This window comes from Ovis canadensis, chromosome X (genome assembly GCF_042477335.2).
Source record: "Ovis canadensis isolate MfBH-ARS-UI-01 breed Bighorn chromosome X, ARS-UI_OviCan_v2, whole genome shotgun sequence".
In the NCBI taxonomy this organism is placed as follows: Eukaryota; Metazoa; Chordata; class Mammalia; order Artiodactyla; family Bovidae; genus Ovis; species Ovis canadensis.
The window spans coordinates 130929610-130948194 of NC_091727.1; the positions used below are offsets into that span (position 1 = coordinate 130929610).

Consider the following 18585-nt stretch of genomic DNA (forward strand, 5'->3'; position numbering starts at 1 on the left):
CTAAATGTATTGAAAATTTCATCTTACTTCATTCAAATATCTTCTCTTTGAAGTGTGTTATTATGTAATAGGCAATGAGCTGAGATTTTAGCACATACTATCTACTTATTTGAGTCAAGTAAGATGGCGTAACGAGAATTATTAACACAAGAATTGGTACTTTTGGGATAGGTTTCTGATATTGCCACAGTACCCAACTGGTTGTTGGGAGCCATTGGAATTGTGGGAAGGAAGATTAATAATTCTGTGCAGTATTTTCAATAATGATTCACCCTAGACCAGTCAAAGCTAACAACCAAGTAATGGGATTATGGTCTGAATAACCTTTCTGGCTCCCAAAATAAGACACTTCAAAATTACTGGGCCCTCTAGAGATCAGCAAGATAAAGCTGAAGGATAATAAACTACTAGAAGGTAGTATCAGTGTAGGCTGTACACTCTTCATGTCAGAAGAACTTTAAAAATCATTCAGACTTATCTGCCTTCATTGGTTTAGCCAGTTATATCTGAAAACAGGGATCTAGAATAGGGGTCAGCAAACTATGAGCTGGGAGCAGGGATCAAATGTAGCTTCTACCTGGTTTTGAAGAATCCATGGCCTAGGAAACTTGTTTTTCATTTTAAATGGTTGGAAAAAAAAGAATATTTCGTGATACATGAAAATTACATGCAATTCAAATTCAACTGTCTATAAATAAAGTTTTAGTTAAACATAGTTAGGCACATTCACTTACACATTGTCTATGACTGCTTTCACACTAAAACAGCAGAGCAGTGAAGTATCACCTCACACCTGTTGGATCAGCCATCATTAAAAAGTAAAAATGGAGCTACCATATGACTCCTGGCTATATATATAAAAACCCCCCACTAATTTGCAAAGATACACGCACCCCAATGTTCACAGCAGCATTACTGATAACTGCCAAGATATGGACGCAAGATAAGTGACCATCAACAGATGAATGGATAAAGGAGAGTGGTATACATGCACAATAGAATACTACTCAGTCATAAAAAAGATAAAAAATTGCCATTTGCCACAACATGGATGGACTTGCAGAGCATTATATTAAGTGAAATAAGTCAGACAGAGAAAGACAAATACTATATGATATTGCTTATATGTGGAATCTAAAAAATAAAACAAACTAGTGAGTATAACAAAAAAGAGGCAGACTCACAGATATAGAGAACAAACTAGTTGTTATGGGAAGGGGGAAGAAAGAAGGGGGAGGGACATTATAAGGGTAAAGGATTAAGACATGATTTCTAATCATGGCCTGACTTTTACCTATCCAGTACGTAAGACTAGAAGATATCCAGGCTTCTTTTATCTTTGAAACTAAGTACCTCATCAGGAACAATCCCTTTTCTCCCTTCCTGCAAGAAAACTCACAGAAAATTCCTACTGAATGCTGGTAATTTGTTATTTACAGGCACCTAGTAATACTTACTTTTTCTGTTTTATTTAAAATGTTCTGTTTTATTTAATCCACATGTAGCTTATTTTTCAATGTTTTTATCCCTGTAAATCCACTTACGCCCTTGAAAAATGGTAGGATATAAAGCAGTCCAATTCTAACATGAATTACAGCTGGTTAAGTATAACAACAAATTAGCCTCCTTTACATCTGATTCTTGCTTTTCGGTGATACATAAGATAGCTGAAATGTTTAGAGGATCAGTAACATGTTGAAAAGAAGAAAAATATTCAATTTCTATGACTGCAAATGAACTCATGATTTTCATGGTTACTTCTTGTATGGGAAATCTCTGCTGTAATTATTATTTCCTGGATATAAAACTAAGATAGATAAACTACCCAAAGAGACCAAGCAATGCAGTCTAATAAAAAGAAGCATTTGAAACTTAGATCTGAGACTGTCTTAACAGTCAGTGGGAATTCATACTTTTCATAAATTATATACATAGACACAATCACATGGATGTAATATTTATATGTGAGGAGGTAGGGAAGAAGAGTGGGAGAGAGTAAGAGGGAAAAAGGAATCTTGATAAAGGTCAAGGTAATTCATTCCAGTACTAGAGATATAAAAATCTATGAAATACATTTTCTTTCAGGCATTAAATTAATTTGCTAATGGCATTTCATCATTCTTTCACTTAAGGTAATCAGATCTTCCTTTCAAGTACAAATAAAAAATTTCCCTTGATCTAGAGAGTATCTCTAGATAATTAATTTTTGTGCACATTTTTCATTCACGAGAAACAAAATTTAAAAATGAAGTTTAAAAATGTGTTGACTTTAAATTTTTATAAGTTCCATAGCTACATGTCAGTTTAGAACAACCTAAGAAAATAAGTTTATTGTCACTTATCAGACAATATAGTTTGGGGACTTCCTGGGTGGTCCAGTGGTTAAGACTTCGAGCTTCCACTGTAGGGGGCTCGGTTTCAATCCCTGGTAGGGAACGAAGATCCTGCATGCTGTGTGGCATGGCCAAGAAAAGAGAAAAAACAAGATAGTTTTTTTTCAGTAGCTTGTTTCTTTTCAACCTAAGTTACTTGAGAATTTTATTTTCTTCACAGGCTAAACAGACAGAAGTTCATAGGATCTTCTCTTAATTATCCCTTTCTCTTGAACTGACATTTTACCCTTCAGTGGTTCAGATGCACCGAGAAAGAGAGGCAGAGAAGATGAGCAAGAAAGTGGTGGCTAAAGGAGAAGAGAATCGATTTTAGAGTCAGTCAGGGGATAGAAAAGTTCCCTTGGTTCCCAGTCTTCTCTCCTCAAATACTTTCCAAGGATTTGCCAATATTTAAAAGCCCACAATTAAAGCTTCATGTATTCTAGGATGTGTTCCCATTCCTTTGGTTTGAGCCAAACAGGAGCTCTCTTTGGGTTTAACTTTTTTTTGGATAGGTGGAGGTGGAGCGTTTGTTTTTTTTTTTAAGCAAAATCATATCATCTGTATTTAAATTATGTCAAGTAAATAACATTCACAAGGGCTTTCCTGGTGGCTCAAATGGTAAAGAGTCCACCTGCAATGTGGGAGACCTGGGTTGGATCCCTGACTTGGGAAGATCCCCTGCAGGAGGGCATGGTAACCCTCTCCAGTATTCTGGCCTGGAGAATTTCATGGACAGAGAGGCTTAGCAGGTTCCAGTCCATGGGCTCGCAAAGAGTTGGACATGACTGAGCAACAAAGCACAAGGAGACAGAAATATTCTAAGAAAAGAACATGCGACTTACCTAAGATGGTTAATTCAGAATGTCCAAGGCTTCGGGCGCTCTTAAAATTATCAAGTTTTGGGACCCTTCCTTCTGAGGGTATGTATTTTGCAGGCTGAGAATTAAACTGCCGACCAAGAAGATGTCTGTGCTCGAAACTAAATTTTCGTGGAATACTTTCAGGATAAACCTGGCTGTAATGCAGGTGATCTATCAAGCTGAACTTCTTGTCTTTCCACAGCTGACTTTCCCATTTATCACTTATAGTTTTTTTGGCTCTCACTATGAAGCTATGGCGTTTTCTCGACCTGCTAAAGAAACAATGAGATAAACACAACTGACCTATAAACTAATGAAATCAGGTAATTCAGTACAAAGAAGCAGATTAATAAGAAATAGCTTAAATAACTGTAAAAATCAAACAGCTGCCTAGAAAACATAAACTGAATGTCCAAAAGATAAATCTTATTAAAGTGAGGAATGAACTAAAATTCACCTTCAAAATAAACTTTTACTCCAAAGAAAAAAATATTGTTTTCTCTGTTGCTGGAATTAATGAGATTTTTAATTATCTTCTTTATACTTTTTCTATCTTTCCTAAATGCTCTTAAACAAACAAACATTCCTTGTATTTTCAGTGATAAATTCAAGTTAAGTCAAATTCATGAGAATATGAACATTTAGAGATTGAACCACTCCTCACTACTTGTGGAAGGTAAGCTTAAAATAAATTTTGTTAACTTTTGCTAAAAGTACCCTGAACAAATACAAAATATAGTCTATTTCTTGGATATAACACTCTTTCAAAAGGACCATGTATAGGATATTCCTTTCAGATATAAATAACATATGAAAAACAAAGAGGGCACTAAATTGAAAGACCACTTCAACTCTTGATTGTTCTCTGTCATCAAGTCCATTTATCATTTATGTACAACTTGCTTAACGTATTTAGTTTCTAAGGCAGAATATAATTTATCTCTTACACACTGTGATAGTTATTCACTCAGCAACACCTATTATGTACCAGATACTGAACTAAGGAGTTTGGTAAAGTAACATTTTAATTGAATAATATACACTGGAATCTGAAGACTTAGAGTAGAATCAGTTAAAAAGCCAGATCTTCTCACTTTGTCAGTTCTGCTAGCTCAGACAACCTGAACCAAGTTGTTTTTTCAGAACTCCATTCCTAAGTTTAATAAGGTTGCTGAATTGCTTCATTGTATGCTGCTCGTGCCTTGGAGTTCATTATTTTCCTAATATAAAAGACCTTGCTGAGACAGAAGGGTGTTTCAACAGCAAGGTTTCAGTGTGGTTAATATATCACTTCTGCTTTTGGACTTTATTCCATATCCCTAGACTACTTTCTTGGTTTCTTAACCCTAGACAGAGACTGAACATTTATTACGAGGTAAAATACTAGACTGAATTTTGAGAGAAGATGAAGAAGTTGAACTTCTTACCAGGAATTTCAAATACTGCAATATTACAAAAGAGTTTCTTTTTAATTCTCAAAATTTAGTTGATGAACACACTTAACTTCCTTATAATACCTACCACTTGATAACAAAAAGGACAGAACATATAATCACATGTGAAAAGGAAAAGACTCAATAAAAGCCAAGAGGAAAACTCTAATAGGACTAAACTGGAGATTGGGCAATGGATCTAATCCCTTTATCTTCTAGAAATGAATTCCTCTTATCTAAACCAATAAAAGTACATAATCAGATCAGCAATAAGTAGATATTACAACCCAATATAGTGAGAATTCCTGACTGATTTGTTCTAAAATATATTATGCAAAGAACAAGTTATAGGCCATTCCAATTTTGAAAAATTAAATAATTTCATCTACTCCATAGGAAAAAAAATCCTCTAATTCACACTGTCAGGAATAAGTCTGATAGTCTATTTTCTGTGCTTATATTCTCATTTGAGTGTTAAGAACTGGCAAGGTTTAATGCTCACGTGAAAAAGATCTTCTGAAAAAAATCATGAATTGTTTTTTAATTTATTAACTTGGGACTGTAACTGTGTTACATATAATATGTAATTATGTTTCAAAATTAATACAAATGGGTATGAAATCAGTACAGGAGATATTGGCAGTCCCTGGTTATGAATACTAAGATTTCAAGGGCAATAATTAAGAAAGAGACAAAATGTATCTAGAGTTCAGGTTTTTCTAAAAATGGAAAATCATATACTATAATTCTTTAATTTTTAGCTTGAATATTACTAATATTACCATACAAAACACATTATGCTTTAGGCACAAAACATAACTAAGATGGCCTTCCTGGTGGCTCAGTGGTCAAGAATCCACTTCCAAAGCAGAAGACCCAGGTTCGATCCCTGGGTTGGGAAGATCCCCTGGAGGGCATGGCAACCCACTCTAGTATTCTTGCCTGGAGAGTCCCATGGACAGAGGAGCCTGGTGGGCTGCAGTCCATAGCGTCACCAAGAGTCAGAGATGACTGAAATGACTGAGCACGCACATATGCACATAACTAAGATACAGCTTAATTACCTAGCAAAATTATACATATATATAGAATTATTTATCAGAATTATAGTAATCATTCTTATTTTAGTGAATCATTTTACCCTTATTCCTGATGAGAGTGGATATATATTTTAATGAAGAAAAATTTCAGAAGACCATATTTAGGTTGTGAATTGAAAAAGGTCATTGTATAAATGTGTATGTGTGGTGATTTTGTTTCTTCACTGAATCTACACTAAGCATTTCATTGTGTGGATAAGAGTGACAGGTAGGGGTATATGAAGGCATATGGGAGTGGGAAGAGCTATTTCCTTTGCCTCTTTCCTGCTTGCCTTCAATGACCCCATACTGGTGCAAGATCTATAAGACTGGAAAAAACACAGGGTATTCCAGTCAGTGATCAGGTCTGTGCTTGGTAGCAAACATATAATGGACTTTAAAGGACTGTGTAAGTCAGAAGCTACTTATAATGTCTTATGATCTCAGTAGTACTATCACTGTTCATTGCTAGCTTTTCAGTATATGTCTCATTTATTTCTGTTACCAGATACAAAGGATAAGATGTTAAACTCTGTAATCTTCAAAATACCTAACACAATCAAATTGCATACACAAATTAGCTATATATTCACAAAATATGTACTTTTGAATTTACACACATAATAATTTCCAAAACTAACATGAAATATATCTGGGAATACATTAGTAACCTTGTAAACACATATAGATCCAATTCATTCATTAAACCCAAAATATAATAACACAAAGGGGACTATGTAAAACTAGAAAGCTTCTGCATGGCAAAGGAAACCATCAACACAATGGAAAGGCAACCTACTGAATGGGAGAAAATGACTGCAAATCATATATCTGATATGGGATTAATATCCAAATATATAAATAATTTGTTTACCTCAGTAAACAAAAATAAGCAATATGATTAAAAAGGGGGCAGAGGATCTGAATAGACATTTTCCCAAAGGCATACAGTTGGCATACAGGTACATAAAAAGATGTTTAACATTATTACTAGGAAAATGCAAATAAAACCCACAAGGTATCATCTCATACCTGTTAATATGGATATTATCAAAAATATAAGAATAAACAAGTATTGGTGAGCATGTGGAAAAAAGTCAACCCTTATGCACCGTGGGAATGTAAATTGGTACAGCCACTATGAATAACGGTGTGGAGGTTCCTCAAAAATATAAAAATAGAAAAACAATATGATCCAGCAATTCCACTAGTGGGTATTTATCCAAAGAAATAAAAAACACTAACTCATAAAGATATATATACCCCCATGTCCACTGTAGCATTATTTACAATAGCCAAGACCTGAAAACAACCTAAGTGCCCATCAATGAATGAATGTATAAAGGAAATGTGGTATATATACAAAGCAATATTATTCAGTCAAAGGGAAATCTTAACTTGGATGAATCTTGAGGACACTATGCTAAGTGAAGTAAGTCAGACAAACACAAATATTATATGATCTTACTTATATGTGCAATAAAAAAAGACCAGTCAAAAAAATAAGCTCACAGATACAGAAAACTGACTGATGGTTGCCAGAAACAAGAGTTTGTGAGGGGGTGGGTGAAGTGGGTCAAAAGTTATAAAATAAATAAGTCATGGAGGTGGAATGTACAGCTTGGTGACTATAGTTAATACCAGACTGCATATCTGAAACTTACTAAGAGTAGATCTTTTTCATCACCAGGAAACAAAATTTTTTAACTATGTATGGTAATGAATGCTAACTAGACTTACTGTGGTAATCATTCTGCTATACATACAAATACCAAATCATTATGCTGTACACCTGAAATTAATATAATATTATATGCTAATTATACCTCAATTTAAAAAAGAAAAAACGTAAAAGAGTTTTGTAAATTAGGAAGAACCATTATCAACTTCATGTATTGGACACTTCTTGAGAAACTATCTTGTTAACAGAAATGCCATGTTGGGGGTTTGGGACACTACACACTACACCAACTGAATAAGATTTGATCTTTTGCTCGCACTCTAGTTACATTTCTCTTTTTTTTTTTTTAACAATTGTGACTGTTTAAATTTAATTATCAGTTTCTTTAAGGTTTGCTTGCTCCGAATAGCTAAAAGTTATCAATATATTTTAAATATTGATAATAACCAAGAAAAAATAAAGAGAAATTAAAGGCAATTATCTATAAGCCTGGGCAAAATATTATAAAAATCATATAGATTCAAAAAAAGTAAAAAATTAAACCAATCATTTATATGGTAACACATCCAAGGGTTTATACTCACATAATCTATAAGAATTAACTGATTATTTTTACTTAGTTTCCAGATTTTTTCTGTAGAGGGATGCTATACAAATGTGACAACTCTGAGAAACATTTACAGTTTAAAAAGTACTTTCGTGGATCCATGTTGATGTATGGCAAAACCAAAACAGTATTGTAAAGTAAAATAAAGTAAAATTAAAAAAAGTCTTAGGCTAATTTTATGAAGTAAATAAAAAATAAAGGAATGCTATCATCCCTTTTGAGTGCATGCCAGTCGCTGAGTCCCATCCAACTCTTTGCCACCCCATGGACTGTAGCCAACCAGGCTCCTCTATCCATGGAATTTCCCAGACAAGAATACTGGAGTGTGTTGCCATTTCCTCCTCCAGGGGACCTTCTCGGCCCAGGGATTGAACCCGCATCTCCTGCACTGGCAGCTGATTCTTTACCACTGAGCCATCTGGGAAGCCCGATGTCAATTTCAGAGATGAGCAGGTTGACATATAGAGTGACTGAGTTGCCTCTGTTCACACAAGTTAAAAAACAACCAACCAACCAACCCTGAGGTATAGTATTATGGTACATGAACAAAAATGAAAATACAACATAAAAACTTATAGGATTCAGTGAAAGTAGTGACCAGAGGGAAATTTATAACATAAATACTGATATTAAATAAGATATCATTCAATAATGTAACATTAAACTTAAAGGAACTAGGAGTGACAGAAGTAATTATACTTAAAGTAAATATAAATGAAATAGAGAATAAAAAACATAATAGAATCTAAGAAACCAAAAGCTTATCCTATGTAAAGGCCAACAAAATTGATAATCGTCACCTCTACAGACCCAATGAGTGAAGACATAAATAACTAAATTCAGAAATACAGTGTGATTCATTACAGAGATAAAAAGGATTAAAATAGAATACTATGAACAATCATACACCATAAATTAGAAAACTGAGATGAAACAAATTCATAAAAGCAAAAAAAAATTACCGAAACTCATTCAAAAGAAAAAAAGGAAAAAAATTCTCCATAGACCTATAGCAAGTAAAGAGATTCAAAAGAAAATTTAAAAGGCTATTCCATTTAAAATAGCAACTAAAAGAAGAAAATACCTAGGAATAAAATTTAAGCAAGGAGGTGAAAGACTTCTATACTGAAAACTACAAAACATTGTTGAAATAAATTAAAGAATACCTAAAAATGAACAGAAAGAAATCTCATGTTCATGGACTAGAAGAGTTAATATTATTAAGACATCAATACTATTCAAACTACCTGCAGACTCAATGCAACCCATATCAAAATCCCAAAAGCTTATTTTGCAGAAATGGGTCAAATGGATATGCTGTCTAGGTTGGTCATAACTTTCCTTCCAAGGATTAAGCGTCTTTTAATTTCATGGCTGCAATCACCATCCGCAGTGATTTTGGAGCCCAGAAAAATAAAGTCAGCCACTGTTTAGACTGTTTCCCCGTCTATTTGCCATGAAGTGCTGGGATTGGATGCCATGATCTTCGTTCTCTGAATGTTGAGCTTTAAGCCAACTTTTTCACTCTCCTCTTTCACTTTCATCAAGAAGCTCTTTAGTTCTTCACTTTCTGCCATCAGGGTGGTGTCATCTGCATATCTGAGGTTATTGATATTTCTCCCAGCAATCTTGATTCCAGCTTGTGCTTCCTCCAGCTCAGCATTTCTCATGATGTACTCTGCATAAAAGTTAAATAAGCAGGGTGACAATATACAGCCTTGACGTACTCCTTTTCCTATTTGGAACCAGTCTGTTGTTCCATATCCAGTTCTAACTGTTGCTTCCTGACCTGCATACAGGTTTCTCAAGAGGCAGGTCAGGTGGTCTGGTATTCCCATCTCTTTCAGAATTTTCCACAGTTTATTGTGATCCACAAAGTCAAAGGGTTTGGCATAGTCAATAAAGCAGAAATAGATGTTTTTCCAGAACTCTCTTGCTTTTTTCGATGATCCAGCAGATGCTGGCAATTTGATCTCTGGTTCCTCTGCCTTTTCTAAAACCAGCTTGAACATCTGGAAGTTCATGGTTCACATACTGCTGAAGCCTGGCTTGGAGAATTTTGAGCATTACTTTACTAGCATGTGAGATGAGTGCAATTGTGCAGTAGTTTGAGCATTCTTTGGCATTGTCTTTCTTTGGGATTGGAATGAAAACTGACCTTTTCCAGTCCTGTGGCCACTGCTGAGTTTTCAAAATTTGCTGGTATATTGAGCGCAGCACTTTCACAGCATCATCTTTCAGGATCTGAAACAGCTCAACTGGAATTCCATCACCTCCACTAGCTTTGTTCGTAGTGATGCTTCCTAAGGCCCACCTGACTTCATATTCCAGGATGTCTGGCTCTAGGTGAGTGTGAGTGATCACACCTTCGTGATTATCTGGGTCGTGAAGATCTTTCTTGTACAGTTCTGTGTATTCTTGCCACCTCTTCTTAATATCTTCTGCTTCTGTTAGGTCCATACCATTTCTGTCCTTTATTGTGCCCATGTTTGCGTGAAATGCTCCCTTGGTATTTCTAATTTTCTTGAAGAGATCTCTAGTCTTTACTCATTCTATTGTTTTCCTCCATTTCTTTGTATTGATCGCTGAGGAAGGCTTTCTTTTCTCTCCTTGCTATTCTTTGGAACTCTGCATTCAAATGGGAATATCCTTCCTATTCTCCTTTGCTTTCCTCTTCTGTTCTTTTCACAGCTATTTCTAAGGCCTGCTCAGACAGCCATTTTGCTTTTTTGCATTCATTTTTCTCGGGGAATTAAGTGTTGTACTGGTGCAAAATTCAGAACAATTTGGGACTAGTACTTTTGACAAGGATTTAAGGTAATAGAAATAAAAATAGAAATAAAAATAACTAGCTACATATCTATTTAAAGTACTTATATTATGCCAGTGGTAGGCACAACCCAAATCATCATCATTATCAAAGCAACATACAGTGGGAGGAGCTTGGCATGCTTGCTTTACTTCCTTTTGTTTGTGAAGAAGTTTCTGGTTGAGGTACAGGAATTCTGCAAAAGATTAAAAAAAGATAACAGTTATAAAAACAGACTTGAATGGGAAAACTGGTTCCATTTGGAATTTACTCTAATCCAATACAATTAGAAAGTTTATAGGTTTAGTTTCTTGAAAGTAATGTATTAGAAATGTAATGCATTCAAATTGGAAAACACATTCAAATTATGAACAAATATCCATACTAACATAATTCAAATACTGAAATAGAGTTATATGTTTTTTTAAGGAGTATTACACAAAAGAAAGTATTCAACTTTTATTAAATTTGTTGACACTAAAGATGGATATATATATATATTTCCTTCTCTACAATATAAATTAAATTATTCAATGGCCTCCTTTCATGTTTGCTTTCTTCAAATATTCTGGAAAACAAACTGGCCTAACTCTCCAACCTCATTTCAGAGTTTTCTATAAGCCTCATGCTGCTTCAAAACGTCACGTTTTTCCTTCAGCCAGAAAAACCTTATCCCCCCTTTCCTTTGCCTGGTTAACGCTTATTCAGCCTTCAAAATTTAGCTCGTAGCATTATTTTCTATAAGAAGCTATCCTTGATCTCTACTCAAGGTTCACTAATCCTTATATATGCTGTCATAGCACTAAGAATAAACATTATCATACCACTCACCACATTGTATTAAAATTACTGCCTTTTCAGTTTATCTCCTCTACCAGATTCTATTCGCTCTATAAAAACACAGACTTTATCTATTTTAGTATCTCCACAGAATAGCCATTCAATAATTGTTTATTGAAAGAAAAATAAGTGAAAAGGAAGCATCTTATTTTGAAGCTATGAGAGAAACTTGCGCTTATAACAAAGACCTCCTTCTTAAAACCTTTCACTATATTTCTATGATGAGTATTTTCTGCTGTTGTAGTTCCAAAACTAAAAGCATAAAGCAAAACAGAAGTGTCATGTTGTAGAATACTATATAATACTGCTCAACTTACTTCAGCAATAGAAATGTCTGTTACAATAGCAGTATTCTTCATTTTCTGAATGAGTTCTTAATGAATGCAAAGAACAAGCTTTCATGAAGGAAGACTTTTAAAGAACTCCAGGAAATAAAAACATGTTTTATAGTTGTAATTAAAACTTTTTTCTGAGTATTGAAAATGGTTTATTTCTGAAAATTAATAAACTGATAACATCAACTCTGAGAGATATTTAAATAAATAAAAATAGTTAAATTACATGAATTTTGAGATCATTAAACAGTATATATATATATATATACTTTTAAATAGGGTTTTCACAAGTGGCACAGTGGTAAAGAATCTGCCTGCCAATGCAGGAGATGTGTGTTTGATCCCTGGGTTGGGAAGATACCCTGGAGTAGGAAATGGCAACCCACTCTGGTATTCTTGCTTGGAAAATTCCATGGACAGAGGAGCTTGACAGGCTACAGTCCATGGACTTGCAGAGTCAGACATGACTGAACAACCGAGCACACACAGAAGCATATACTTTAAAATACATGGTGTTATAAAGTGATTTTTTTCATCTGAAACAAATTAGAACTAGTTTTCCAAATTCTGACAGCATCATTAAAATTATATTGTATAGAATTTCTTTTAAGTGGCTTAGAAAATTTTTACCAGAACATACAATCATTCATTTGTATGCCTTAAGTGTCTTAAAGGTGAGGGCCTAAATGACAGAAGTGGAGGTATCAATGTCTACGGGTACCAACTGAGAAAGCAAAAAAAGAGATGAAAAATTAAAGCATAAGAAATATCAAAGGATGCCTGAGAAAAGAAAGGGAACAGATGGCTAAGACAATAATGTTAAATATGGTGGATAGTAGCTGAATATTATAAAAATTATGTCAGAGGCAATAAGTTGTACTCTTCATCAACTTATTGGCCTTAGATAAAAGTCATATAGATTGTATAGTGTGCCATGCCCTCATCGATATAACAGTATTATAATTAATATTGTAGTCTTTCCTATGGTCTTCCCCAGTGGCTCAGTGATAAAGAATCACCTGCCAATGCAGGAGACATGGGTTCAACCCCTGGGTCAGGAAGATTCCCTGGAGGAGGAAATGACAATCCACTGCAGTATCCTTGCCTGGAAAATCTCATGGACCGAGGAGGGTGGAAAGAGCTGGACACGACTGAGCACGCATGCACAAGGAAAGTCATTCCAACAGTGCCTTCTCCTTTCTTAGGGGACACTGATAATGACTTTTAAGGATTCATATAACCCTGATATGGTGTACTTTCTTGCTTTATGAAGTAAATACAACCAAGAGAACACAAGTAAGTTTTAATGCCCCATTTATTATATTTTATTTCTCAGTGCTAAATTTTGAATGAGTTGATATACTTTGACTACATTTTACTGTCTACCAGAGAGCACCACGGAGAAGGCAATGGCACCCCACTCTAGTCCTCTTGCCTGGAAAATCCCATGGATGGAGGAGCCTGGTGGGCCGCAGTCCATGGGGTCGCTAAGAGTCAGACATGACTGAGCGACTTCACTTTCACTTTTCACTTTCATGCATTGGAGAGGGAAATGGCAGCCCACTCCAGTGTTCTTGCCTGGAGAATCCCAGGGATGGGGGAGCCTGGTGGGCTGCCGTCTATGGGGTCGTACAGAGTCGGACATGACTGAAGCAACTTAGCAGCAGCAGCAGCACTATATATCTCATGTGATTTATTGAATACCATGTTAAAAGTGAAAATCAGAATGCTTGTCTGGGTACAGAATGATTAAAAGTGTATCAGTTGTTTACCTTTGTGACTGCATAATTGATTGGGAGGTGTGGCTCACTGCCACTGCCTTGCATCACAAGAGAGTATAGTACTGCATACCACTAGCCCAAGAAAAGATCAAAATTCAGAATTTAAAGTCTGTTTCCTACTGATTTTGTATTGCTTTCACACCATCATAAAGTTGAAAAATAGTAAATTGAAACATTAATTGGGGACTGTATCATTAGTTTCATTAAAATTGAACAGAGTGATATCAGCATCAAGGCAAAGGAAGATGCTCTCTTTGTCCCTCTCCTATCTACAACCAGTAGAACATCCACAACTTAACAAAAGTGCTTCTGCCCAATATACCAGAGCACTGGAGATTCCAACATAGCTGTATATGTAAAGGTGGGTGGACTAGACTTACAGAGTATGTGGAATTTGGGGAACAGTGGACTTGGTGCCTATAATCCTGGACCCCCAAGCCATGGCAGCTGAACTTGCAGTCCCGGAGAACTCGATGGCAACAAGGTAAGCAGTGGATACAACTCTGGCCTCCTGGCTTCAGCGGTGCCCAACAGCCACAGATTAACTGGATGGCAGTGGTAGGGTCTGGGACCTTGCCTCTCTAGCCGGGGGGGTACCCGTAATTCTGACCTCTCCCCTCGCTTACAGCTGCAGAGTCCTCATCTGACAACACTGAACATGGCCGGGTTCCTGTGCCACCTGGGCTACCCCTCAACCTGCAGTGGGAAAGTCTGCGCCTCAGGAAATCCTAGACATGGCAGAACTGTCCACCATCCTGGTGCCCCAGGCAGTGACACCAGCCACACCACCAGCAGCACAGCACCAACGACCCTGGAAGCATAAGCAGTAACAACGAAGGCACTGGGAGATACCTCTGATGGAGGTGGTTAAGAGTGGAAAGTGCTGTCAAATATAACCAGAGGCAGTGCAGGCAAGAGAAACCAAAAACCTGTGCTATAGCACCACCTACTGGAAGATAAAAGAAAGGCCTAATCTGTTGAATTATAAACAAAAAGTTTTACCTAGAAATGAAAGGGGCTTCCTTGGTCACTCAATGGTAAAGAATCTGCCTGCAATGCAGGGGACACAGGTTTGATCCCTGGGTTAGGAAGATTCCCTGGAGAAGGAAACGGCAACCTATTCCAGTATTCTTGCCTGGGAAATCCCATGGACAGAGGAACCTGGCGGGCTACAGTCCACAGGGTCTCAAAAGAGCCGGACACGACTTAGCGACTAAAACAACAACAAGAAAAATAAGAAAGGTGTCTGCCACTTGAAATGGGCCAGCAGAGTAACACCTCATTAAGCACCATGAAAAACCACAGTAACACTGCACCACAAAAAGAAAATGACAATTCTCAAGAAACCAATATTAAAAATCACAGAATATTGTGATCTAACGGATAAGAGAATTCAGAATAGCTATCATAAAATTCAATGAGCTATGGGATAAATCAGGATACCAATTAGTTCAGGTATAAAATTAATAAACACAAGGAATACTTTACTAAAGACACTGAAAGTAAAATGAACCAATCAGAAATTCTGGAGCTGAAGAACTTAATAAATGAGTTGAAGAATGCATTACAAAACACTGGAAATGAGCAGACCATATGGAAGAGAGAATTAGTGAGCTTGAAGATAGAAATAGATGATACAAGGAGAAAAGAGGATTGAAATATATTTTTAAATGAGTAAATGCAAAGAAAACTAGCTGACTCTTTTAAGAAGGGCAGTATTAGGGTAATGGATATCCCAAAAGGAAAAGAGAGGGAGAAAGGAGCAAGGAGAAGAAAGAAATAATAGCTGAGACTTTCCCAAGTCTGCAGAAGGAACTGTATATACAAGTCCATGAAGCTAGGAGAACAACTGTTGCCTCAATGCAAAAAGATCTTCTGTAAGATGCATTGTACCAAACTTGTCTTCATAAGTCAGTGACACAGAAAGAATTTCAAAGGCAGGGGAAAAAGGATGCTAACCTACAAAGGAACCTACATTAGGCTATCAACAGATTTCTTAGCAGAAACTTTACAGGTCAGGAGGGAGTGCAATGACATTCTCTAAATACTGAAAGATAAAAACTGTCACCCAAGAATACTCTATCCAGCAAGTAATCATTCAGATATGAATGGGAAATAAAGAGTTTCTCAGATAAACAAAAGCTATGCCTTACAAAAAATGCTGAGAAGAGTTCTTCTACCAGAAACAAAAAGGCAAAAAAGTACATGAAAGTTTGAGTAAGGTAATAAACAGACAGAATCATAAAACTGTAACTACATAAAAATAGGCTTTTTAACATTTTATTATAGCATAAAGGTTAAAGCAGAAAAGAGGAAAACATAACCATAGCTACTTCAATTTGGTAACAAATTCACAACATAAAGAAAGATAATTTGAGAAACAAAAACATGAACAGGAATGGGGAAAAGGACATAGTCTATATAGGCAAATGAAGATAAGATGCTATCAACAGAAAAAGGACTTTCATCTGTGAGATGTTGTATACAAACCTTATGGTAACCTTAAAACATAAATCTAAAGCAGACACTTTTCTGGTGGCTCAGTGGTAAAGAATTTGTCTGCCAAGAAGGAGATGAGGGTTTGATCCCTGGGTTGAGAAGACAGATACCCTGGAGAAGTAAATGGCAAGCCACTCCAGTATTCTTGCCTGGGAAATCCCATGGACAGAGGACCCTGGTGGGCTACAGCTGGTGGGGATACCAAGAGTCAGACATGACTTAGCAAGTTAACAACAAGCAGAGACACCAAACAGAAGAAAAAAAATGCAGGACGGCTTCCCTGGTGGTCTGGTGGTTAAGAATCTGTCCTGCAATGCAGGGGACACTGGTTCAATCCCTGGGGTAGGAGGATCCCACATGCCATGGAGCAACTGAGCTTGTGCCCAACAGCTACTGAGGCTGTGCTCAAGAGCCTGTGAGCCAAAGCTACTGAGCCCATACACTGCAACTACTGAAGCCAGCACACCTATAGTCTGTGCCCTGCAACATGAGAGACCTCCAAAATGAGAGCCCACACACCACAACAAAGAGTGGCCCCCACTAGCCAAACTAAGGAAAGCCCAAGTTCAGCAATGAAGACCCACCAAAGCCAAAAACAAGAGGAAGAAACTGATAAAAACATCAGAGAAAACCAGGAAACCAAATGGTAGATCAAAAAAGAATGAAAAAGAAATAATGGAGCAACCAGTTAGATCTGGATATGGAACAACAGACTGATTCAAAATTGGGAAAGAAGTAGGTCAAGGCTGTATATTGTCACCCTGCTTATTTAACTTATATGCAGAGTACATCATGTAAAAAGAGGAGCTGGGTGAAGCTCAAGCTGGAATAGAAATATCAACTCAGATATGCAGATGACATCCTGCTTATGGCAGAAAGCGAAGAACTAAAGAGACTCTTGATGAAAGTGAAAGAGGAGAGTGAAAAAGCTGGCTTAAAACTCAACATGCAAAAAAACTAAGATCGTGGCATCTGGTTCCATCACTTCATAGCAAATAGATGGGGAAAAATGGAAACAGTGACAGACTTTATTGTCTTGGGCTCCAAAATCATTGTGGATGGTTACTGGAGCCCTGAAATTAAAAGATGCTTGCTCCTTGGAAGAAAAGCTATGACAAACCTAGATAGCATATTAAAAAGCAGAGGCATCACTTTCCCAACAAAGGTCCATCTAGTCAAAGCTATGTACGGTTTTCCAGTAGTCATGTATGGATGTGGGAGTTGGACTATAAAGGCTGGGTGCCAAACAATTGATGCTTTCGAGCTGTGGTGCTGGAGAAGACTCTTGAGAGTCCCTTGGAGATCAAATCAGTCACTCCTAAAGGAAATCAACCCTGAATATTCATTGGAAGGACTGACGCTGAAGCTGAACCTCCAATACTTTGGTTACCTGATGCAGCAGCAGCAGCAATGGACATGAGTTTGAGCAAACTCCAGGAGGTAGTGAAGGACACAGAAGCCTGGCGTGCTGCAGTCCATTGGGCCACAAAGAGTCAGACAGGACCGAGCAACTGAACAACAACAACAGAGCAACCAGAAAACAGAAGATAAGATGGCAGTAACTAAATCCTCATCTATCAATAATCACCCTAAATGTAAATGGATTGAATTCACCAATCAAAAGATTCAGTGGATGGATGGATTAAAAAAGCGTGGCTGGATGGATTAAAAAGCAAGACACAGGAGCGGGTCCTAAGATGGCAGAGGAATAGGATGGGGAGACCACTTTCTCCCCCACAAGTTCATCAAAAGAACATTTAAACGCTGAGTAAATTCCACAAAACAACTTCTGAATGCCAGTAGAGGACATCAGGCACCTAGAAAAGCAGCCTGCTGTCTTCGAAAGGAGGTAGGAAAAAATATAAAAGACAAAAAGAGAGACAAAAGAGGTAGGGATGGAGCTCTGTCCCGGGAAGGGAGTCTTAAAAAGAGAGAAGTTTCCAAACACCAGGAAACACTCTCACTGCTGAGTCTGTGTGAGCCTTGGAACCACAGAGGGCAATATAACTGGGAGGAAAAATAAATAAATAATCAAAACCTACAGATTACGTGCCCCACGGTAACTCCCCCAGCGGAGAAGCAGCGCAGACGCCTGCACCCGCCACTAGCAAGCAGGGGCAGACGTCAGGGAGGCAGGGGCTGCACTGCTTAGAGTAAGGATCGGGCCTGAATGCCCCGAGGGCAATCTGAGGGAACTAACTTGGGCTAGCAAACCAGACTGTGGGATAGCTACCACGCAAAAAGCCTTAATCTAAGACACCGCCAGGCCCGCGCACAGAACAAAGG

At 37.1% G+C, this 18585-nt stretch overlaps 1 protein-coding gene across 1 annotated transcript in view; it reads right to left on the minus strand.

Moving 5' to 3' along the window:
* The window catches only part of RADX (RPA1 related single stranded DNA binding protein, X-linked), an 84794-nt gene that overhangs the window by 15379 nt on the left and 50830 nt on the right, over positions 1-18585 (minus strand). Inside the window, 2 exon segments of the mRNA XM_070291251.1 lie at positions 3218-3504; positions 10997-11040. Of these exon segments, the coding sequence (XP_070147352.1) occupies positions 3218-3504; positions 10997-11040 (331 nt within the window).